This window comes from Globicephala melas, chromosome 5, assembly GCF_963455315.2.
Source record: "Globicephala melas chromosome 5, mGloMel1.2, whole genome shotgun sequence".
Lineage (NCBI taxonomy): Eukaryota > Metazoa > Chordata > Mammalia > Artiodactyla > Delphinidae > Globicephala > Globicephala melas.
Genome location: NC_083318.1, coordinates 25788938 through 25812910, shown reverse-complemented (window position 1 = coordinate 25812910; position 23973 = coordinate 25788938). Strand labels below are relative to the sequence as shown.

At 38.5% G+C, this 23973-nt stretch overlaps 1 protein-coding gene across 3 annotated transcripts in view; it reads left to right on the top strand.

Moving 5' to 3' along the window:
- The window catches only part of UGT8 (UDP glycosyltransferase 8), a 93704-nt gene extending 70118 nt beyond the window's left edge, over positions 1-23586 (top strand). For all 3 annotated transcript variants that reach the window (XM_030863987.2, XM_030863985.2, XM_060299006.1), the window contains 4 exons: positions 11549-11691; positions 13371-13447; positions 15989-16208; positions 20950-23586. In XM_030863987.2, the coding sequence (XP_030719847.1) occupies positions 11549-11691; positions 13371-13447; positions 15989-16208; positions 20950-21313 (804 nt within the window). In that variant the 3' untranslated portion in view covers positions 21314-23586. The remainder of the gene's footprint in view (positions 1-11548; positions 11692-13370; positions 13448-15988; positions 16209-20949) is intronic.
- The last annotated feature ends 387 nt before the right edge of the window (positions 23587-23973 follow it).

The following is a 23973-nucleotide window of genomic DNA, read 5'->3' as shown; positions in this document are numbered from 1 at the left end:
CAACTCTGAAATCAAGAATGAATTTACAGGGCTTCCCTGGTGGCGCAGTGGTTGAGAGTCCACCTGCCGATGCAGGGGACATGGGTTCGTGCCCCGGTCCGGGAAGATCCCACATGCCTTGGAGCAGCTGGGCCCGTGAGCCATGGCTGCTGAGCCTGCGCCTCCGGAGCCTGTGCTCCACAACGGGAGAGGCCACAATGGTGAGAGGCCCGCATACTGCAGAAACAAAACAAACAAACAAAGAATGAATTTACAGAAATTTAATGTAAATGCGTATTTTGAAATTATTTATTCCTAGAGTCTCCCATTTCCCCAGCATAGAGGGAAGAAATGGGGCAAAGGCAGTATTTATGCGATGCTGATAGTGACACTTGTGCATCTGACCTGGACTGTGACATTCTGGGCAGGGAACCATGTCTTGCTCTTTTGTATTCCTGGCCCCTGTTACCTGGAGCAAAGAAAGTGACCAGTACAGTTTAACTGTTGCTGAATTATTGATGACATGAATATGACTGCAGATTAATTAAGGGCACTGTACTCAGTCCCTGTTGCTAATATCAGTACACATCAAAAAGGGAATGTGGCTATAAGAATTATTTTGGAAAAATACCAGGTAAATATTACATTTTTCTCTATTGAAGTATTGACGAGGGCCACAGGTCCATGGCTCAGAATTAGGTTATTTTGTATTATTGGGCCTCACCTTTATTCATCATCTTATTTTCTTAGAAGAAATAATTTAGATAGGTTGAAAGTCACAGACTAGGTATTCAGTGACTGTCAGTTACCTCCTATTCTCCCAGTCTTTTCTGAGAAAAAAAATGCTATGCTAGGGACTTCATGTGGATCTCTTAGCCCTGTTTTTAGAGTCCAGCTGTGACTCTTGAGAAACTAACCAAATGAAGATCTATTGAGATATTCCAGTTACTAGAGCTGTAAGGACAACTTCAGTGGCATTTAAACAACCATTTCTCTGGCCCACAGAGTCTGTAGCTGAGGAATTCAGGGAGGACTCAGTGGGAAGGGCTTTCTCGTGTTCCCCATTTATCTGCAGCCTTAGCTGGACAACTTGAGAACTAGAAGCTGGAATCATCTGTAGGTTCATTCAGTCACATGTTTGGCTGTTGATATTGGCTGGTGGCTGAGACTTTGGTTTTGGCTGTTAGTTAGAACACCTACTTGTGGCCTCTCCATGTGTGGTTTGGATTTGCACATAGTATGGTGATTGGGCATCAACAGTGCATGTTCCAAGAGAGAGAAGCAGTTGGCATCTGTAGCCTTTTTTATGACCTCGCCTTGAATGTCACGTAACGTTACTTCTACTATATCAATTGATCAGGAAAGTCACAGGCCTTCCCAGGTTCAAGGGGTGTGGACACAGCCCCATTGTGGGAGGGAGCAGCAAGGTTCTGAAAGCATGTGCAAGACTGGAACTAATGCTTGAATTATTGCTGGGAAAATACAGTCTGCCACACAATATACTTCCCACGTTTTTGCTGTAATTTTCACATATGATTAATAATTTGCATCTTTCGAGGTTGTTTTTACCTAATAGCCTACTTACCGATTCCCTGTATCTAGTTGTTTGTTTGTTTTTTTAATAACTTGCTGTTAAATGTGTTGATCACATGCTGAAATTGATGGATGGAAGTTTAAATCAAAAAATAAAAATTAATAGATTATCTAGAATTTTTGATTTGTATTTCCCAGTGAGGCAGTTATAGGTTTGTTAATACTTTGGAGAGCAAATAGTTAGGATTTATAATCAAATTAGATTGTAAAAGGAATAAAATGACTTCATCCTTCTTTTGCACAAGTAAATAATGAATACTCACCTTCTAGGTAATTTTTTCCAGTTTCTTCTTGCTGTGTGCTCTTTCGCTCTTCTCTTGCCTTTAATTTTAATCAAAGGCATCTTAATTCAGACATATAGCAAAGACGTACTTATCAGTGAACTACCATGTCCATTTTTTATGTTACTAAGCTATATTTTGTGATAGGACAGGGAGTTATACAGATATCTTATACAGGAATTTCTCAGTGGAAAATAGTTCTAAGAAAAATAAAAATTGGTATGGACTCCCTTTCTCAAACTTGCTTATTGTGTTTTATATCACCTTCTTTTAGGCCAGGTGCTAGTTTTGCTAGTCAGGAAGTCATTGTCTTTTCTGCCTGAATAGCACTGAATTCAGCGAGTTAGACTCCAGAGAAAAGCTCAGCTTCTCTCAGCTTGAAGGGTGTCTGGAGAGCCCAGCAGGGGACTCCACGGAATTAAAGCCATCAGATTAAGTAGGACTCTTTCTGGAATCAGAGTAACTGATGGTCATTTCGTGGTTTTGATTTGCTTTGGGGTCCTCCCTGAAGGAACTGGATTGAGTATGGAGCCCACTCAACCCTTTGTGGGGTTCCCTGGGCTACAGCTGCAGGCGGGTGCCATGGGTCCTCTGCACTCCTACTTACTGAACTAGGGGACCATGTTCTAACTAGTGCTCTGAGCAGAAATGTAACTAATTTATTCTGTTAGGTATTCTAGACCCAGAATCTCTTTTTCTCACTTCTCCTTAAAGAGTCCACTGTGTCGCCGGTTGTCCATAACACTCATGTGTTTCCTCTTGATGTATTTGAGAGCTCTAAAAAACTGTATCTGCAGCCCAATTTTCCCTCCCAAGTTTTCTGGTTCCCACTGCTTTCTAAGTAGTTCCACTTGGATATTACACAGAAATCTCAATTCATTACGTTCAAATATAAACTCTTCTTCTTCCCCCCTCCTCAGACCTGCTTCTCCTTATAGGGTTCTTCTCTTGGTTAATTACAGAATTATTCCAAGCCAGAAACCTGAAAATCATGGTAGCCCCATCCTCTCCCAACCCCTCACTGTCTTTGGTTCTAACAAACACCCACCTGCACCCACTCCTTCCTCTTCTCAGCCTTAGAGCCTCACCTTATCTCCCCTGGTCTCCTCCTGCACCCGTCTCACTCTACTACAGCCATTTCCCTTGTCCGCCTTCACACTAGACATGAATTTTGCCTCCTTCATCGTGTCTTTCTGGCATAATATTGTGATTATCACAAAGAAACTTTCATTTTGCTTTTCCTGGAAGGAAAGAAGGCAGACAGGTGGACTGGCTGGCAAACCTACCTTTATTTTCTCCAGGCAGGCCATGTAGTTAAACTCTAATTTTAAAATGCCCAACGTTCTCTTCGTTAGTTCAAATTCTAGGGAAGAGACGGTGTTACTTATCTAAGAAACTGGATGAAAAAATAAAACAATGCATTTATTGTTTATTTTTTAAGGATGTAGATTACTACTGCCTTTCTTGATTTATGAAAAGAAATAAGTAGTGAGCACCTACGATTTCTCACAACCCAGGAAGAGAGAAAATCCTGTGCCTAAACTCACACACCACAAGGTATGTGATGTGTGTCCTCTGAGAGAGCACATCTCACAGAGAGTTAGTATCCTTTGTGAGAACTTTGATAAATAACTATGAGGTGAAGAGGATATGCCAGGCACCGAGGGGCAGGCTATATTTGAAGAAGGAAGACTAGATGAGGGGTGGAAACCTGATGGGAGGTAGGGGTAGAAAGTTAGGTTGTGGATACATTGTTAAGAATGTAAACTCTCTGGGGACAGGAATTTTTGGTGATAAATTTCTTCTTTGGTATGTCTCAAGTGCTTAGAAGAATGCCAGGTATGGTACACGGCAGGTAGTCAATAGTATTTGCTGAATTAATGAATGGACTCCTCACTTGCCGAGGCACTATTTGATAAAGAAGTATTTGTTAGCCATGGTCTTTTTTTTTTTTTTTGCGGTACGCGGGCCTCTCACTGTTGTGGCCTCTCCCGTTGCGGGGCACAGGCTCCGGACGCGCAGGCTCAGCGGCCACAGCTCACGGGCCCAGCCGCTCTGCGGCATGTGGGATCTTCCCAGACCGGGGCACAAACCCGTGTCCCCTGCATCGGCAGGCGGACTCTCAACCACTGCGCCACCAGGGAAGCCCCATGGTCTTTTTTTTTCCTGCAGGAATGTGAACTTTTAGAGTTGACAGCAGATTGTTTTGGAATGTTCCAGGATCACAGATCTGTATACTACACTCACATGTGCCAAGACAACATACGCCTACTGTTTCTGCATCTTTATCCCTCCCTTTCATACCCCTGTCCTCCTTGTCTGTTACAAATCCTCATGCTCAGATCTCTCTCATCCTCCCCAAACCTCTGGATTCTTAATTTCCTTTTGTAACATAAGAAAGATTTAGCTGTCACTTTTTGCATTGATTTTTTTTTCCTGGTGAGATTTTCATCTTTTTACACCCAGTGGTTACTTTCCATAGTGCCTGGGTACCTTGCCATGATCATATCCTTGGGACATCCTGACTGTGTGCAGTTTCTTGAAGGTCTTAAGAACCTTGAAAATTTAACTGTCTTCAAAGTCAAATCAGGGTTTCAAATTTTGCTTACTTCTTTTAATTGTAACTGTAATGGCAACAATTAAAAGCCTTATGAGAAAGAAAAAAGATACTGCAGAATCTCAGTGGAAATGAATACACCCTTCTAGGTACTTATTACATCTTCCTGAAAATGTTCACTGTGTTAATGAAGGCATCTTCTGAGATTTTTTTTTTTAATAGAACCATCACCTTGTCATTGATCACTCTCTTGCTTCTTCAGGTTAGTTGTGGCTTAACTCCTTTGGATAATCTTAGAAATTACTTGACTGTTCTGAAAAACTGACAACTATATTTGATACTGCATATAAAACATTTTTTGTACTTTTTCTCATTTATGTATTTGTTTTAACTGGCTTTATTCTGAAGGATCAAAAACATGGCGAAGAGAGTATGTATAATTCAGAGAAAATGTCTTGGTGCAGAATAACTTTATTTTTTTCCTTTTCTCAGTGTGGCTATCATTTTAGTCCATCATCTGTGTGTTGCTTCTCAGACTTCCTGCCCTGGGAAAATAACACCATAATTTTTATGTTTCAAAGCACTTTTATATATTTGATCCCATTTAATCTTCACAGTGCCCCTGTGAAGTATTATCAGCATCTTTTAAGAAGAGAAAGCTGGGCCTCAGAGAGAATAGGCACTTGATGGAGATAGCACAGCAATCTGTGGAATTGGGGTTTAAACCACATTCTTTGCCAATTAACTCAGTAAAAACAATTAGTTGGTCCGTTTTCGTTCTGAATGGTAACTTTTATATTTTCAATGGTATTTTTAATTATTGTTTGTTTACTAAGTCTTGGTTAACTATCTTAGCAGTAAAGATCACGTTTGATGTCCCGCGGTGTTTTTAAAACATTTTATATCAAAAATGTTCATTATTATCTTATCTACTAGATTTTGCAGAATGAATATTTCAGTTCTGTGCAGCCCACCTGACCAAATTGGAGCATTCTTTGTATCAGGCCCTTTAAAATGGGAAAAGAGGCCTATTGATATTGGTGTTGGGAACAAGAACAGAGGTCCCAACACCCACCCCCCTTCTCCCATCACCATCTCTGTGTAGGATTCTCTCACAGTCCAGGCATTCTTTGCCTCAGAATGGATGGGGCTGACAAAGGATGCAGTGTTATTGGTGTCTCCACTGCACTGGCCCCCTCTCAAGGCTCTATTTTGTGGGGAGAAAGGAGTAGGTTTGGGTCACAGGCTGCCGTCAGGACAGATCTGGTGCTAACCTCCGCAGCGCAGTCTGTCCCCAGGCTCTGAGCTGTTAAAGATTTCCTTAGGGGTCTGTCCACATCCTGATGTCCTCAGAATTAAGCCTAGACAGGATAGAGGGGGGCCTGTACCATCCACCTTTTCATTAGATATTCTTTCATTGATTCTGAAGTGATGATCTTTTAAAAGTCTACGTTTACATTTCTGGAATTGGGATGTGTTTTACATTTGTACAATTAAGAGGAAGTTTTGGTTTTGGATAGGAGGCTTAAGTGTATACAAAAGGAGAAAGGAGTCGCCCAATGATTGTCTTCTCTGAAAGTCTCAGAATCTGCTCTCTCCTCCTTAGAATATTTTTTCACTATCCTCCATGTCTCGACATTCACCATGTCAAAATATTACCTGAAGTTATTGGAAGTTTTAAACTCTGGGGGCGTTTGCTGCCCCAGTCTAGCTCTGGTACATCTCTTGGGTCCTGTTCCACCCCCATCTGCTGTCTCACAGGGCCAGGTTACATTACCCACTCATCCTGAACCGCGCTCCAGGGAGGGAAGTGGGGAGGGGGAAGATGGTATACTTTTCATTGCCTTATTCTTCCAACAACCAAGTCAAGGCATTTGGTGTATAATTACTGTAGGGAAAGGAATCTGGCCATACCAGGAAACGCATCATGTGGACCAGGTCACAATTGTTAAAAAAAAAAAAAAAAAAAATATGTTAATATATAGTATTTGCTTATGATAAATATGTTATCCATATTTCCTTATTATGCTACTTTTTTCCACAAAGGGCATAAGACGCCTTCCCTATTTAACTCTACAAGAAGATAAAATGATTATTCTTATTGCAAGGTTGTCTTTTCAAAAGCTATGTATATAAAATTATAGCAAAGTGTAGGTAAGTATCTAAATTGGTTACTTTAATTGCATAGAAATGGAAGTAGTCATGGTAATAAAGTGAGAGAAGCACCTATGACTGTTGCTGCTTTCCTGCTCAGTACTTGTTCTATTCCTGTGACGATTTTGCTTTTACTTACATTGTGGAAATGACAGAGTTTTTCCCCTGGAGAATGAGCAGGAAAAACCGTAGAGACAGGCTCTGGGTTTGGGCCTGTGATGATGGCTGAGAGCCTGGGAAACTCAGCAGAGCCCGGACATCCATGCTCTGTTCCTGCCCTGCCATCTAGTGGAGCAGCGAGCATGCAGTGCTGGCCAATTAAGTATAAAGGACTGAATGCAATTACTAAACTCGTGCGGTACATGATGTGAGGTGTGTGTTCTGTACATATATGCACAAATATCCATAACATACATAAGAAAAAGTGGTACTGCTAACAAATGGCAGTTGATGTGTTTTAAAAAACAAAGTCCTTAAATGAAAAGTATTGAGAAATCTATCACTGCAAATATTAAAATCTATTATAAAAGAGCAGTAAGTAAAACTTTGACACGGACACAGGAATGGATGGATAGATCAGTGGAAGAGAATAGAATTTAGAAATTGACTGAGAGGGTGGCATTTCAAATAAATGAGGACAAGATGAAATAATACTCTGTAGTGTTGAGAAGGCTGGCTGTTTGGTTAAAATTAAAGATGGATCCCAGTTTCATTCTTTACTCCAAAAAAAGTGGTGAGGAAAGGTTAAAACTTAAAGAAATGAAACTATGTAAAATTACTAAAAAAAAAAGGTAGAGCTATTTAAAAGATAATCTTAAAGTGGGAAAAGTTTGCTAAATAATTGGAAAATAAACCCAGAGTCCACTTAGGAAAAGGCGTTTTATCCTTCTAGCAAAACAAAATAGTTGACAGAAAATTATAAAACAGTAATACTTAAAGGGAAATACTACAGTCAATTCTTAAGTTAAAATCAATTAAGTAATAGTATATTGACAGCATCTAGTAGAGTACTATACAGGCTACCGAGAGAACAAGAGATGAAAACAATTTGAATTTACGTTTCTCTGATTATCCATCTGAGGCTAAGCATCTTTCCATGTTTTATGCCGAATGCTCTCCTTCTGTGAAAGAGGTGTTTTCTCATGTTGTTTGCGGGGTTTTTTTCCCCTCATTATTTTGTTTTAGATATTAATTCTTTGTTTTGTGTGTTACAAATACTTCTGCATCTATTTATTATTCTTTTGCTTTGTAAAATGTCTTCCATACCCTAGAAGATTTTTGTTGTTCTACAGTCAGATCTGTCAGTCTTTTCCTTATGACTTCTGGAGTCTGTGACTGGCCCAGGAAGACCTTGCCCACCCAAATACACGAACATTATCTTTGGGGGTTTTCTTCAAGTACTTCATATATTTTAATTCAATTTAACTTTTTAATCCTTCTGTAATTTGTGTTAGTGGAGGGATCTAACTCACTATTTTTTCTGAATCAGTAGCTGGAGGCCTCCTTTCCCCGCTGATGAAAATGCTGACTTCCTATCTTCCTTCTCCTAATAATGAAGACATGCATTGTGATGGTTCTAGATTCTAGAGTACATTTTAATATCTTGAAGGGTAAACTCTGTTCTTTTTCAAAAATTTCTTGGCCTCTCTTGTACATTTTCTTTTCTAAATGAATTTTAGGCTCAGCTTTTCAAGTTCCATAACAATCCTTTTGGAATGTAGGCTGAGGATGCATTGAACTTAATTTTATAAAAAATCAGCATCTTCATAACTTTGATGTTTCCTTCCCAGCCCACGTTACATCTCTCCATTTGAATAGATTTTCTTTTTTGTCCTTCGGTAAAATTGTCTTGTTTTCTTTATGTGCATCCTTAGGTTTACTCTAGTCTTAAATATGTATTATTTTTGTTGATATTGTGAGGGTTTTTTTTTTTCAGTCCAATTTTTTAAGTTGGTATTTGCCCCAGGACAGGGGGTTTCTAAAGTACCTATATTTTTAACAGTGGTAAATTTCTGGAATTGGGATTTTTTTTTTTAACATTAATTACATTTATTATGAAGGGGGCGGTTTAGTGAAGAGTTGTTATTAAATCAGTTTATATTTTATAACTGATGGGGTCTTAAATTCCAGAAAATACAGTACATATATATAGAGTTGAGATGCCACCTGGCCTTCCAGCCCTTTGGAGACCTAAGCACACTTTTTGTGAAGTTCTGGTTCCAAAGTCTTCACTATAAGTTGAGCAAATTCTAGATCCCTTCGGCCTCTGGCTCTATGCTACCAGAAGGTCACTGTATCAGCCAAACCCCAAACCCAGCCCCTTCTACGTTCTCATAAAACATGAGTCACACCAGACATTTTCTGAGTTGAGGCTGCAGATTGGCGATCACAGATCACGGGGAGGGGTTACATCCCCAAGCGGCCCAGTGGCCTCTGCCCCTCACTCTCTCTACTCCGACCTCTCACTCCCCTGTTCCATCTCCAGCTAAGGACATGGCAGTGGGGATATCACCTTGGGGCCTCACTCTCCCCTCTAAGCCAAGGGCAGTGTTACCTTCTAAAAATGCTGAGTACTTTCCCTGGAGGGAACCATGATGAATAAAATTTTCTCTATTCCCTTCCATACAAATAAAGATTATATACTTGAATGTATTCTTGTTACGGCTAATGACTATGGTAGGAAAAAAGCTGGAAAAATAGGTTTATGGATTTCATTTTATATCATGCAAAACAAAGAACAAACATGTATACAAAGAGTCAGTTGAAACTCAAAGACCTTTTAAGTCCTCGGGAAACAAAATTTAAATGTTATTCCCGTAACGCTTAGTATTTCTGAATGTAAACATTTTGCAAATGGCATCGACCCTGAAATTTTTCTCTTTAGAGAATTGGATAGTAGGTGATAAATTATTTGAAGACAAACCATAGGGAGAAAACACCATATGAATTCAGATTATTCTACTGTGCAGCATTTATATTTGTTCTAAGTATATCTGGCTTAAGACTATATATAAATTGAAAATTCTAAATTGTTTTGTTTTGTTTCTTACTTTGAATCTACAAGTTACGCTGTTAAATTTTCAGCACGTGATAGTCTTGGTAAATGTGGTAGAATATAAGTTAAAAGCTTTAATCCACAGTTGATATATTCTCGATTTCTTTTATATGTTCATAAACAAATAGAGTTTCCTGGAAAATGAGGTGTTTTGATAAGGTTTTCTTCCCTCCCAAATAATTATAGCCTATTTTACTCACTCAGTAGCTGGAAGGATGTACCTCCTTTCCATCATCACTCTTGGTCATATAATGACACTATTCACTAATTCATTTGAGGCATAAAATGTGGTCCCCTCTTTCCTGCTAAGAATATAAGTGTGATAGAGCCAGTTAACACAGATGTCATTAAGTGAGAAAAGGAAAAGAAAAGGGAAAGAAAGCAAAGAAAATAAAGACATAAAGAGGGCTAACATCCCATATAAATACTTAGTATTGAGCTATGTGGTGATGCTATTGCGATGATACTACTTACTGTACTGCTTTTTTTTTTTTTTTTTGCGGTACGTGGGCCTCTCACTGCTGTGGCCTCTCCCATTGCGGAGCACAGGCTCCGGATGCGCAGGCTCAGTGGCCATGGCTCACGGGCCCAGCCGCTCCGCAACATGTGGGATCTTCCCGGACCGGGGCATGAACCCGTGTCCCCTGCATTGGCAGGCGGACTCTCAACTATTGCACCACCAGGGAAGCCCCTTACTGTACTTCTTACCTCCCAGCTGCAAATCAGATTATGCCAGGAAGTGGTGTGAAATGCAAAGAGCACGGGCGACACAGTCATCTTGGTAACTTCATCCTGAACAAGAGACCTACCGGGTCTGCGAGATATAACAGTGACAGCTCACTCTGCACATTATGAATACACAGTGCGTTTGTCCCGTTTCCATGACTATATTATGGCATAGGTGTTGCCAGTAGACAGCATGTTTGTTTTCCTTACAACAGAATTATGTATTCTTCAAAGTGCTGTGGCTTTATTCATTTTTATATGGGAAACTGAAGCTCAGTGTCTTTGACAAAGACTTATTCAAAGGGATAACTTACCATAAAAAAAGCTGGTGCCTACAGAATAAAATAAAGCAAGGGTGGCATCCCTTAAAACGAACTTCTTTCACCTTCAGTTAAATCAATAATACTGGTAGAAATGTGTTAATGTGTCTTCCTCTGAAATGAGTATTCCTGAAATTTGACAGTTGTCCCTATTTAACATCAGATATGCCATGGCCCCTTATCTATTAGCTGTAGATGGACATGTTTGAGAATTTAGCATTTTCCCAAAAAATGAGAGAAAGCTTCTGCTCAGAGATTTCCAGAACCCCTGGATGCCTCACTATACAGTATGCATGATTTCTATTCTGTGTGAGTTGAAGAGATAATTAGAGAAATAGTAAAACTTGTTAGGCCTATGGATGTTTGGAATTATTAGCTAATTCCTTCTCTTTCTCAGTCATTAATACAGTATGCTCTTCAGAAATGAAAATTATCAAACTTAGACCAAGATAAAATCAGCCCACTCCTAAAATAAAAGTCTCCCTGGGTGGGTGTGGGGGGGTGGTAGTTAATGTCTTTGTCATGTGTCTAATCTTTCACTTACGTCCTCATACAAATTTATCTCTGACCGTATTTTAAACATGAGTTTCAATTTTTTGTTTTTTACTTCTGTCTGAGCTCTTAGGTCATTAATTACTGATTTTTTGTTGTTGTTTTTTGATCTTAACCAAATTAACTACCTGCCCTCCTTATTTTAGTTAGCATTATTCAGTGAAATATTTTTTTAAAAAAGTAGTTATCTAAAGGAAAATATTATATTATCTTCACTATTTAATTGTTTAAGAAAATTATCTGAAGGCTTTTTAAAAACTGAGCTGTGATGACACTGATTCTGAGCTGTGTTACTCCTTCATAAAATTAACTGCCACATTTTGATTTGCAGGATCTCCAAAGGTGGGTCAATGGTGCTAATCAACATGGCTTTGTCCTGGTATCTTTCGGAGCTGGTGTCAAGTATCTGTCAGAAGACATTGCTAACAAACTGGCAGGAGCTCTGGGGAGACTGCCCCAAAAAGTGATTTGGAGGTAAGGTAATAATATAGGTTGTTTCTTCACTCTTGATTTCCATATCCTCTTACTTAGCCCGCAGGTCTGAGTAAAGCACAGCCCATTGATTCCCTGGCAATATTAGCAGGATGCCTTTGACTTTTCATTTTGTTTCTTAGTGTATCGAAATCTAGGGATTAACTTATATAATACTCTGTGATGGTTAAAAAGACATCTAGCCCATAGCATAAAAAGAAGATCTGATGCACAATGATGTATTCTTGTGATGGGTGCATTTTTATGTTACCCTCATTTACCCTTCTGTTATTTATTATCACTTAAAAATGTGTAATTGCATGCATTTCTGTATACTCCTTCAAGTCAGTGTTGGAATGAGGAAAAAATGATGGATGAATGATTAAATTGGTAAAATATTTCATGGAACCTTTTGGGCTCCCACTTTGTCTATAAATACTTCCGATTTCCTTTATCCAAGAGACCAGGCCTTTAAAAATACAGTAACTTGGGCTTCCCTGGTGGCGCAGTGATTGAGAGTCCACCTGCTGATGCAGGGGACACGGGTTCGTGCCCCGGTCTGGGAAGATCCCACATGCTGCGGAGCAGCCGGGCCCGTGAGCCATGGCCGCTGAACCTGTGCGTCCGGAGCCTGTGCTCCGCAACGGAAGAGGCCACAGAATTGAGAGCCCTGCGTACCGCAAAAAAATAAATAAATAAATAAATAAATACAGTAACTTGCCAGTTAATGCTAGTCAAAACAGACCCCACTTCTTCTTGGAGGCACTGCCAACATGTGTCTGTCTCTGGAGTTTCTAACGCAGTGTCTAAACTTGGATCTGGACACTTATTGTGTATTTACTTAGTACCTGTCCCCACCATTGGGCTCTAGGGATACAGCAGTGATCAAGGTCAGCCCCAGTGTCAAGCCATTACAAGTAGGCTCTGAGTAATAGGGGTTTTTCCTTTGTAACAACTGTGGGAGGATTAGCTCCTCCTTATCCTGGCTAAGCTATGAAATGGATACATATTTTATTCCAATGGTTTAAGTCTTCTCCCTTTGGATTCCAGTCCTATTGGATTTCTTCTATTAGGCTTAACCCAGAAAGTGCCCCTTCTACTTTATTTGGAACAGTTTTGTATCTGCTTATTTCAAACTCTTGCCATTCTCTCAGTTGATAAGCACTGTATGGTTTATCTTTCAAAGATCAAGGCAGGAAACAGCCTAATTGTGTCCTTTTGCCCCACAGAACTGTCTCTGGGGCCCAGCTAGAGAAGAGTACTTCCTGCTTTCTTCCAATTCTCAAGCCTTCCCTCAGTTTCGGGGTGTCCAGATGGGAGCTATTGACTGCCCAGTGGTGGCCCTTGCTGGTCGTTCCTGTTTCACCTTCTAGCTGGTAGAAAATGACTTTCTAGCATAGGGTCATTTGGTTGCTATGTCCCCCATCTCTGTGGATAGGGGAGGAGAGCTGAAGGAAAATAGATCTCAGTATAATCAGAGTGTTTCTTATTTATCCCTCAGTCAATGAAAATGTGAAAAAGAAACTGAAATTTTTGTTGTTACTAAAACATTTCTTCCCTCTTAAGAATGTCAACGAAAGATCATGTAACATTTATTTTAAATCCAAAAATTTAACCAGAGAGTTCACACAAGGAGTAAAGTGTGATTTTTTGGAAGATTCATAGTCTGGTGTAAATTTCAGGTTTTCTGGAACCAAACCAAAGAATCTGGGAAACAACACCAAGCTCATAGAATGGTTACCACAAAATGACCTGCTTGGTAAGTCACTGACATGTGGGTGCTTACTTGGCTTTTAGATTTTAATTGTATAAATGTGAGTTTTACACTCGAGTGGCTTATACAATACATGTATGGTGTATGATAGAATCATTATGTTATCTAGTGCGTTAAGTCCTGGATTTCAGACCAACAAGTCAAACCTTTAGTTATTGGCAAATAATTTTAAAGTATAATCATTTAGGCCTATAAATTAAAATTTTTAGACCAGTCACAAATTTTAATTTTCTGAAAAATATACTTAATACTGTATAAGCTAGTGGTGAGTAAAGTTATACCTAGTTATGTCGATCAGCTAAAAGTAGTAAAATTAAAACAGTGAAAACTTAGATTTATGTTATAGTTTTACTACAGATGTATCCAAGAACCCAGAGAAATTTGAAATTATTCATTTGTTTGAAACCACAGAGAAGCAGAAAGCCAAAATAACAGTCAACTTACTTTAACTTTACTTGGATTATCTGCCTAGATTTTACCCTAAATCACTGGGCACTTTTGAACACATTATTTCTTTTGATTTATTTATTTCTTGGGGTTCTGATCCTCAACTCAAAATTAAAATACCAATTATATGCATATCTTTTAAGATATCTGAATCTGAATCTAATTCTGTTTAATAAGCACAGATAGTAAAATGTAAATTGTTTTATTCATTAAATCTCTAGGAAAATATAAGGCCATATTATTCTTTAAGATATTACTTATTAAGGAAATTATAAAAATGTTACTGATTTTGGCAATATCGACCATCATTTGTTCAATAATACTAATCTAACAGATTATGTAAAAGTAGCTTTAAGTTATATTCTTAAAAATAGACTTTTAAAGAATATCTTTTAGAAGCTAAATTGACCCCCTAAAAACCTGCAAATTGAATTTTGTAACTAAAAAACAGTAAGTATATAGATAAATAATTCCTTTTGTTTAGTTTATTATGTTATTCTATAAATGGTAAAACTGAGAAAAAAATAACAAGACAGTTTACCTTTTTTGATGTTTGTATTTTTTTTCTTTTTTATGTCTTTACTATTATGACTTCAGATTCCATAGAAGGTAGGAAGGAAGCAGTAAATTTAAATAAGATATCTTGACCATCAGCCATCTCATTTCAGCAGGGGCACAGCTGTCTGGGAGCATCTAAATTGGTCTTATGGGTTTTTTTCTGCGAGGCTCTACAGCGAGGTGTAGCTACACCCAGAGGCCCTCCTCAAGTTCACATCTCTTCTGGGTTCCTCAGAATCTCAGCTCTCTGCGTTTTCTGACATTAGCATCCTTTTTAACTCTAGCCATGACCTTTGTGGGTCCTCTGTTGGTTTCTAACTATGCTCAGAAGATTCCTCCAGGATGAAAAGCAGGAACCAAGTCAGTGTCTCTCCCCTCCCCTCCTCTCATGACACTCCCCCCTGCTCTCCATACACCAGCTCTGCATTATTTTTCACTGCTGGGCTTGGTGATAATAAAGTTTTGTTTAAAGAAAAAGGGTTGGTTCTACTACTGAAAAGAAAGTTTGAAATCCACTGCGAGGGTAGATCCCTTAGTTGGGCTGAGTTGAGAAGCCGCTTGTGGGTCAGAGCAAGAGACACTGAGTGACCAGCCTGCTAGATGTTGAGGTGGGAGAGTCCTGGAGCCCCATTGAGACCCAGGTTCACACACAGAGTTCGTTTTTTTACTTGATGTATGTTTATCTTAAATGTTTGTGTTTTTGCAAGCTATAATTCCTTTCTGGCCATAGAGCACCTATCCTGAGTGCAGTGTTTCTTTGTCTTACACTTTTTATGCAAAACTTTCTGCTCAGAAGGAGATCTGGATTTTTAAATACCTCATTAATTTTGATGAATTATCTCTTTTATCTCCATGACAGCTAGATGTTACGTGATGTCCCATCTCTTACAACTAACTTTTGTAACTGTCTGTCCCTACATGTTTTTATACCTAAAATATAAAATCAGACCCTAAGATTGTGTAGCACAGGTGCTGATATGACTTGAATGTTGTAAATGCTAAGTACCATACAATGTTCCTCTTTGGGTAAGCACAGAAACTCTTCATGGACATCTGGAATCCAGCCCCACATTTTTACATATGTTTTTTTGCAAAGTGTGTTAGACTTTAATATAGATAAATGCTTGAGTAGCCAGAAAGTGAGTGTCTGTGTTTAGTAGAATGTGATTGCCCCCTGGTACTTTTTGTCATTTCTTGCTTTCATTGATATCCTGTTAATTATTGGCCATTTGAATGCAGTTGATATTTGTGTTTTGGGAGAAGATATTATGATATAATTCTTAAAGGTATAAATATTAGCTTAAAAATGGCTTTTAACTGATATATGTAAATCAGATAATTATGTATATAACAAGCGTTGTAATTGGTATAGAGCAGTAATCTGTGAAACTGTGCCTTTAAAAATCCTATATCTGAAATGCATGTTTATTATAATATCAGCTTTTAAGAAATTTCTGGAAAATCTCTTCCTAGAACAATACACAATATTCTAAGTTGTTTTCTTTTTTAATCCTTCTTTAGGGCATTCAAATATTAAAGCCTTCCTGAGCCATGGTGGTTTGAATAGTATTTTTGAAACTATGTATCATGGTGTTCCTGTAGTGGGAATCCCACTCTTTGGAGACCATTATGATACTATGACCCGGGTACAGGCAAAAGGTATGGGGATACTGCTAGAATGGAAGACAGTTACTGAAGGAGAGCTGTATGAAGCACTAGTGAAAGTTATCAATAATCCCAGGTAAGGTTTCAATTAATATTAAAGCAGATGAAATATATATACCACAGCACATTGTCAATAGCTGATTATTGCCAGTAGGTTGTCAATAAACCAATTATAGAAATATCCTTTAGATTCCTGTGTATAATGCCTTGTGCATGTTTCTGTCATTTGGAAAATAGAAATAGCAATCATTTGGCCAGCCTTGTATGACCTTGAATAATATTCTACCAAGGTTTGACAAACTAAGGAAAAACTACCATGGGAACCATTGGGTCCCTACTGTGTGTCCATTTTTGTGTCCTTTGTCTCATTTTGATGCTCATAAAACTATATATCACCGTTCTCCTTATTCATATTATAGAGATGAGGCACTTGAAACTCAGAGAGCTTATGTAATTTGCCCATAGTTACAAAGCTATTAGAGTAGGAATTTGAACCAGACTGTCTGATTCCAAAGCTGGTGCTCTTGATACTGCCTGGTGCTGGGTTTCCCTAGTGCGGGGCGTCAATGAAATGCCAAGATTTTTTTACTCAGGTGAATGACTAGTCAGAATCTTTATTTTATTTTTTTTCTTAAATTCTTGATGTGTCTTGAGTTAACCCAGTTCACAACTGAGCCTGAAAGAGTAGAGAGTTGGCCTGTGTAGTTTTAAAACAAAGCAACAATATTTCCCATTTTTACGTGACATTTAATTGATCTTGCCTTTCAAATGGCATTAATGTCTGAAGAGTGTGAGCTTCTTCTGTTTATACCCAGGGTAGATGGCATAACAGTAGACTGAGAAACACTGCCATATTCTAAGAAACAACCAACAATAAGAACAATTCTTTCATATAAAGCGATGTAGCTTTTAGGTAAAAGGCTGGGTTCAAGTGCACTGCAGTTCATTATGCTGTCTTATGTGGGCTTGGAGGTGGCCTTTGTGTGCTGACCCCTTAGAGGATCCAGTGTCTTGGTCACAGCTCTTGGCACTTGGATCAGTATGTTTGCTGATCTGAGGTACCTGACTGTGAGATCCCTTCATCTGTGTTCTGTAGCCTTTCTTTTAAAAGTCTAGTGTTTTTCAAAATGTGATGTTCTTATGGAAGATGGTATGTATCATACAGGCTTTTTTTTTTTTTTTTTTTTTTTTTTTTTTTTGCGGTACACGGGCCTGTCACTATTGTGGCCTCTCCCGTTGCCGAGCACAGGCTCCGGACGCGCAGGCTCACTGGCCATCGCTCACGGGCCCAGCCACTCGGCGGCATGTGGGATCTTCCCGGACCAGGGCACGAACCCATGTCCCCTGCACTGGCAGGCGGACTCTCAACCACTGCGCCACCAGGGAAGCCCCATTTTTTTTTTTTTTTCATACAGGCTTTTAAAGGAAGATTTGTACAATGCAGCCCTCAAGTAGAGTTTGTAGAGAGATAGTGGCAGAGCTGCCGAGATTGGGTCGGTTATGCAGAAAAAGCAAAAGTCTGGATCATCCACACAAAATCAGTCTGGCTGTGTTCTGTGAGGTGTAAAAGGGGCCAAATCAGAGACCAGGCTATAGTCTTAGGTCACACTGCGATTAAATCCCAGCTATGCCATCTTCAAGTATACATATGTGCTTGATTTCAAACTAGGTTTTATTTTGTTTAGTGAATAAATTTATATTCTTCCACAAAGTATCCATATAAGATAAATAATTAGTTATTTGCATATAACCCTTGAAAAGTTTAAATATTTAACTAAAGCCTTTTGCACATTCAGGGTAGGAAGATGTCTTTATTCATTGTAAAAATGACAATGATTCAGGTAGTATGTTCTTTGCTAAAAGTAATTATATGTAAACTTAAGGCATTTATCTTTTTTGTTTCAAATACATGATAATGTTCCATATTTAACATGCCATAATTATTGAAAAGGCTGATTTGATTCACTAATATTGTGTCCAAGATATTCTAGTTTAAACCAATAGTGCTAAAGAAGTATCACTTATTTCTTTTTTACTCAACTTGAACCATGTCTTCCTTCTTCCCATACTAGTTTGGGTTTATTTACTGAAAGCTATTGCTTTTGTTCTTTGGAAGGAATTCTTTTGAATCTGGAGATTTTATTAAAGCAAGTTGTAGAGAAAGATGGGTAGTTAATCCTTATGAACTTAACACACATCCAGCCCTTGGTTATTACTTTTTTTTTTTTTTTTTTTTGCGGTACACGGGCCTCTCACTGCTGTGGCCTCTCCCGTTGCGGAGCACAGGCTCCGGACGCGCAGGCTCAGCAGCCATGGCTCACGGGCCCAGCCGCTCCGTGGCATGTGGGATCTTCCCGGACCAGGGCACGAACCCGCGTCCCCTGCATCGGCAGGTGGACTCTCAACCACTGCGCCACCAGGGAAGCCCAGTTATTACTTTTGATAGGAGACACTTCCCCTTTTGTAAAATAAAATGTGCAAGTCACATGAGCCCCTTACAAGGTAATTTGTTTTATTAAAAGTAATTTTATCCAAGACATTCATAAGGAGAGTTTAGAAGTGGCCTTAAGTGACCATTTTAATCACACTGTTCTTTTTTTTTTCCCCGCAAACTTTATATTCCTACTGGTAGAAATTTTGGGTTGTCAAGCAAACTATGCTGAAAGGACAATGCCACTTGCTACCTCTGAAAGGGGGAATCTTGGAAAATTGGGCCGGGCAGTGACTTAATGAGTCTGCTCTTGGGGAGAAGTAAAGGTCTGAGCGATGAGGCCCTACTCCATACTCACGTAAGCTGAGGCAGGTAAGGACTGGTTCTGGACCAGTGAGCCTATTGGAATTTCATAGGTGGCAATGAAGCCAGAGTCCCTGCAGAAGGATCTTTGTCACATGCAGTCTGTTTAATCATCTCTAGAGAATGGGCCATAGTCTCATGACATTAAGGTACCTGAGGACCAAGATTGTTTTTAATCCTCCTTCTTCTATGTTAAAATAGAAGGTTGAATTTCATTTTCTAAGATACCATGTTTCACTTCCGTATTTTAAAGATGCCCTTTTATCCTGTAAGAATTTTCTCACAAAACAGAGTAATCAAAAGTTTCTAATTTACCTTTTGCCATTGATTAGAAATAATGATAGATTACAAAGCAAGGCCTCTTAATAGTACAAGGAATATTACAGGGATGGCCTCTTAATATTTGGGTGAGGTTTTACACTTTTAAACCAACTGGGTTTATTATATAACAGTAATTTTGTTGTAAGGCTAGGATGACACAGAAAATGGGCTTTTTCTTTTAAAAAATTTACTTATATAAGTATTCAAAATACAAGAAAACAATTAACAACAGTTTACAGTGTTCTATAGTTTTTTCACAAACTTTTCAACACATGGTAGACAGTATGGCTTAGGAGAAAGATCATGGACCCTGGGAGGCAGGAAATTATGGCCATGAGGGCAGTCTTTTGCTTTTGTATTTGTTTTTTTGTGGTACGCGGGCCTCTCACTGTTGTGGCCTCTCCCGTTGCGGAGCACAGGCTCCGGACTCGCAGGCTCAGCGGCCATGGCTCATGGGCCCAGCCGCTCCGCGGCATGTGGGATCTTCCCGGACCGGAGCACGAACTCACGTCCCCTGCATCGGCAGGCGGACTCTCAACCACTGCGCCACCAGGGAAGCCCAAGGGCAGTCTTTTGGATGATCTTCCCACCATCAGTCTCTTCCTTTCTTTAATCCTATCCCTGAAGCTCTGGTTTAAAGCCAGTCTCTCTGATTTAATGGTCTTTGATTCTAAGAACAGGGCTGCATATCTGTCATTCTGAACACACGTGAAGGAGACTCACGTTCCAGTCTAATTTCCAGCCAAACACCCCTGTGCTACATACTCTTTCCAAATAAGTTTGTTCTGGGCATACTCTTGCCCTCCCACCTTTATTACTTAGTTCACACTCTTCTCTTGGCCTAGCAAGTTTTCACATGTCCAAACTTTTGTTCCTGTATAAGGCACAGCTCGAGGGCCACACCCTCCATGATGTGTTTTGTAATCCTTCCATGTGGAAACTATTTCTTACGTTTGAACAATGCAATCTCTAATCAGAGATCCATGCTCAAAGGGGCTTTGTGCCAAAGATTGGCATAGAAATGTACAGTTAAATATTTTTGATCCTCTTATCAATCATTTAAGAGTGTTCTCTTTATATGTATGTATATACATATACATATATGTATCTCTACTGCATATAACGTCACTCACATATGGCTTCATAGTGTTTGTCAATTCCTTTTCATCTGTTTACTAAATATAATAATCTCACTCTGTCAGCTAGTACTGTTTTAAATCAGAACAGAATTAAATGTCACTACTAAAAGGAAAAGGTGTTGGGACAAAATTCTGCATTTTTTTCCACCGTCCCTCTGTTTTAGAATCTAATAAATTCACTCCTCTTCCTGGTTGAGACTCATTGATTAATAGTATTTAAAAGCATATGAAGAGAAGGATTATGTGTATATAAGAGGCATGGTCTAGTGTAGAAGGAGCATGGGATTTGGAGTCAGAAAAACTTGAATTTGAATCTCAAATTTGTAATCATGGTCAGGTCACTTGGTCTCTCTGATTTTCATTTTCCTTATCTGTGTAAAATTTATTTTACTGTGTTAGTATAAGGTAATGTGTTGAAAGCACTTACCACAGTGCCTGGCACATACTGGGTACTTAATACAGGATAGCTATTTTTATTATTTTCCCCATTTTTAACTTTAGGGAGTTATGATCCTGAGCCTTGTAGCTACATGATCATTCTGTGTCTTACCTCCACCTCATAGCTACCGTCAGAGGGCTCAGAAGCTTTCAGAAATCCACAAGGATCAACCTGGGCACCCTGTCAATCGGACTGTCTATTGGATCGATTACATTCTGCGTCACAATGGAGCCCATCACCTACGTGCCGCTGTCCATCAAATCTCTTTCTGTCAGTATTTTTTACTGGATGTTGCCTTTGTGCTTTTGCTTGGTGCTGCCTTGTTTTACTTCCTCTTGTCCTGGGTCACAAAATTTATCTACAGTAAAATCAAAAGTTTGTGGTCTAGAAATAAGCATAGCACAGTTAATGGACATTACCATAATGGAATCCCCAATGGCAAGTATAAAAGAAATGGCCACATTAAACATGAAAAGAAGGTGAAATGAGCCAACAGCCCCACCTGATAGTAACAAATCTGTTCAGTCATTGAATTTTTATTGCTATAATTTAGTCTAACAACTACTAAAAGGAAAACATCAGTAAACAATTCTAACACTCCCTTATCTGATCTTACTAATGAAATTCTGTGGAATTAAGATGGCTGTAAAAAGCACAGACCTAAAATGCAAAAATGTATTTTATGCGAATACTGATGCAGAGAGTTTTGGCACTGAACCTTTTAGAAGCCTTAATTATTTAAATCAATTAAGTGACCGTGTCAGACTTTAGTTTTAAGTCTTGATATATGTGTGTCCCAGATAAGGAATGGTTTCTTTTCTCTTAAAAAAGATTTGTTTGTATATGTATGTGTGTGTGTATGTTTCCTAATTAAGATTATTTCAGCCAGCTGCTTGTTACATTTGTTGACGGTACAACACATTCAAGAATGAAATAGAAAGAGGGTTAGGATCCAGACGTTTCTCTTCTAGAATTTCATATATGGGGGCTCAGAACACTACCATGAAAGAACACTTTTCCCTCAAAACTGAATGCAGAGGAAGAAAATGAAAAGATAGATGACACCGGTTTTTGTACTTTTAGGGTTTTTTTGTTTATTCATTTTAGGTTTTTTGTTTTTAGTTTTACTTTTCTTACAGACTGTGGATACTTCTGGGGGAAAAAACATACAAGTAAGTAAATGTATAAATTGGTTGTCACGTTTTACTTCTATTTTCTCCCTACCAATAATTTGCCTCTGGGAGAATTTTATAGTTTTCTTCTATTTCATTTTAATGAATAACAGTATGTTAAATGTATAATTAAAACAAAGCAACAAAGCTCTGACTTTTGTTCAGAGTACTGAAGATTACTGCTTCTATGGCATCTTTAAACAGGGTTGTTATTTGAATGTTTTGTAACTGTTTGATGGCTTTTCTGTAATGTAATTTTTGAATGTTCAGGTGTGGTATTTCCAAAGTTTTAACTTTAACAAAACAACTCCTTCATCCTATTTTGTTGTCTGGGCCACACAGTCTGTTACATAGGTGCCAACATTTAATTCTTTTCATTGGAACATTTGCTTTTCTCCATATTGGTACCTGCTTTGTCTGAGAGGTTTGAGATCTGGTTACCAAGTCAAACTTTACATGTTATACAGAAGTGACAGAGAAATTGTACTACTTGTTTGTGAAAATGAGTTCCCACTCCCCTCCTCACTGCCTTCACCCTCACTTCAATCCATTGTGGCTGACATGGGACAGGAATAGTATTCATTTGAGGATAGGGGTGCAAGTCACAGACATCACAAAATCAGGGCCTCCCAACTGAACCATTCACTTGCTGGCAACTACGAGTCTATTCCCTGTCATTCTGTTTACTTAGCATTTGCACTACACATGTTGAGTGTATGCTTTATTTATTTGTAGTTTGACATCTTATGTCTGACAGCTGACAGTAGAAAAATACAGCATCTACCTAATGACGTTCGCTAACATGGGAAGAGTTGTGAAAATTCTAGAATGCTTAAATCCTTATCATACACTATGACATACAACTTCATCACACTCCCACCAGGAGCCACTCTCCTGTACTTAGAAATAATGTCACAAGTAGTTTTCTAATGTACAATGCAGGCAAATATATTGCTGTCTGAATACTTGAAGAAATGGTATTACACATATAAGCCTATTAGTTATACCTTTTCACAATCTTATAATATTGCCGTTAAAAGGGAAAAAAGACACAGGCAATGAATGGTGGGATGGCAACAGGACTTAGAGTGTATGAATGAGTTGATTTTGCTTTTTTGGAATTGGATAAAGGTGACAGTAGGCATTCACTGGATGATTAAGCATAAATTAATCTCCACTGTGATAAAAACTTAAACAATAAACATTATTTAAAAATAGAGAAATGTTGTTGGAATAAAATTTTTATTCAGATTTTATTTCACAATATTATGTAAATCCATTATAAACATGTTTCTGAGACAGGTCTCCCAACCTTTATATGTGTATATGAGTGTGAAAACAGTGTTACATGTGAGAATTTTTTTAAATTATTATTAAACAGAGGTATTTACCTTACAAGTACATCAACATGGATCTTAAAATTGTCCCATAATTAAGAATGTTAAGTGTAGGTATTTACTGATCATTGTTGTTTTTTTTTTGTTTTTTTTTAGTAAGCTTATTGTTAGACAGTTTTGGTAAATAGAGTGATTTTAAATTTTCCACGCTTGGGCTAGATTCTCTAATAAAGTAAAGTTTTCAAGAAGGTATTTATTCATTTATTTTTTAAAAAGAACCTCTGCAAGTATTTCTGTCGCTGGTCATCATATCAAATGCAAATGAGAATTAAGACATCAATCGTTTTTCCTCTAGAGCCATAAATTTTAATATCCCTCCACATAGACGTAGAGGCAGAATTTGAATGTCCGGGATTGAAGGGGAGTGGTGTTTAGGTTAAAGTTGGAGAAAGCTAGAGATTCTCTCTTGAGGATGTAGACACTTTGTATTACAATCTGGGGACATTCTCAGACTCCCAAATACAACATTGATATCTTCTGGCAAAGTCTCTGGTGGTGTTTATCAACTTAGGTTTGGGAGTACTGTCCTTAATGAATCGCCTCTGAACCTTACCTATCCAACAACTTATTGACCACATC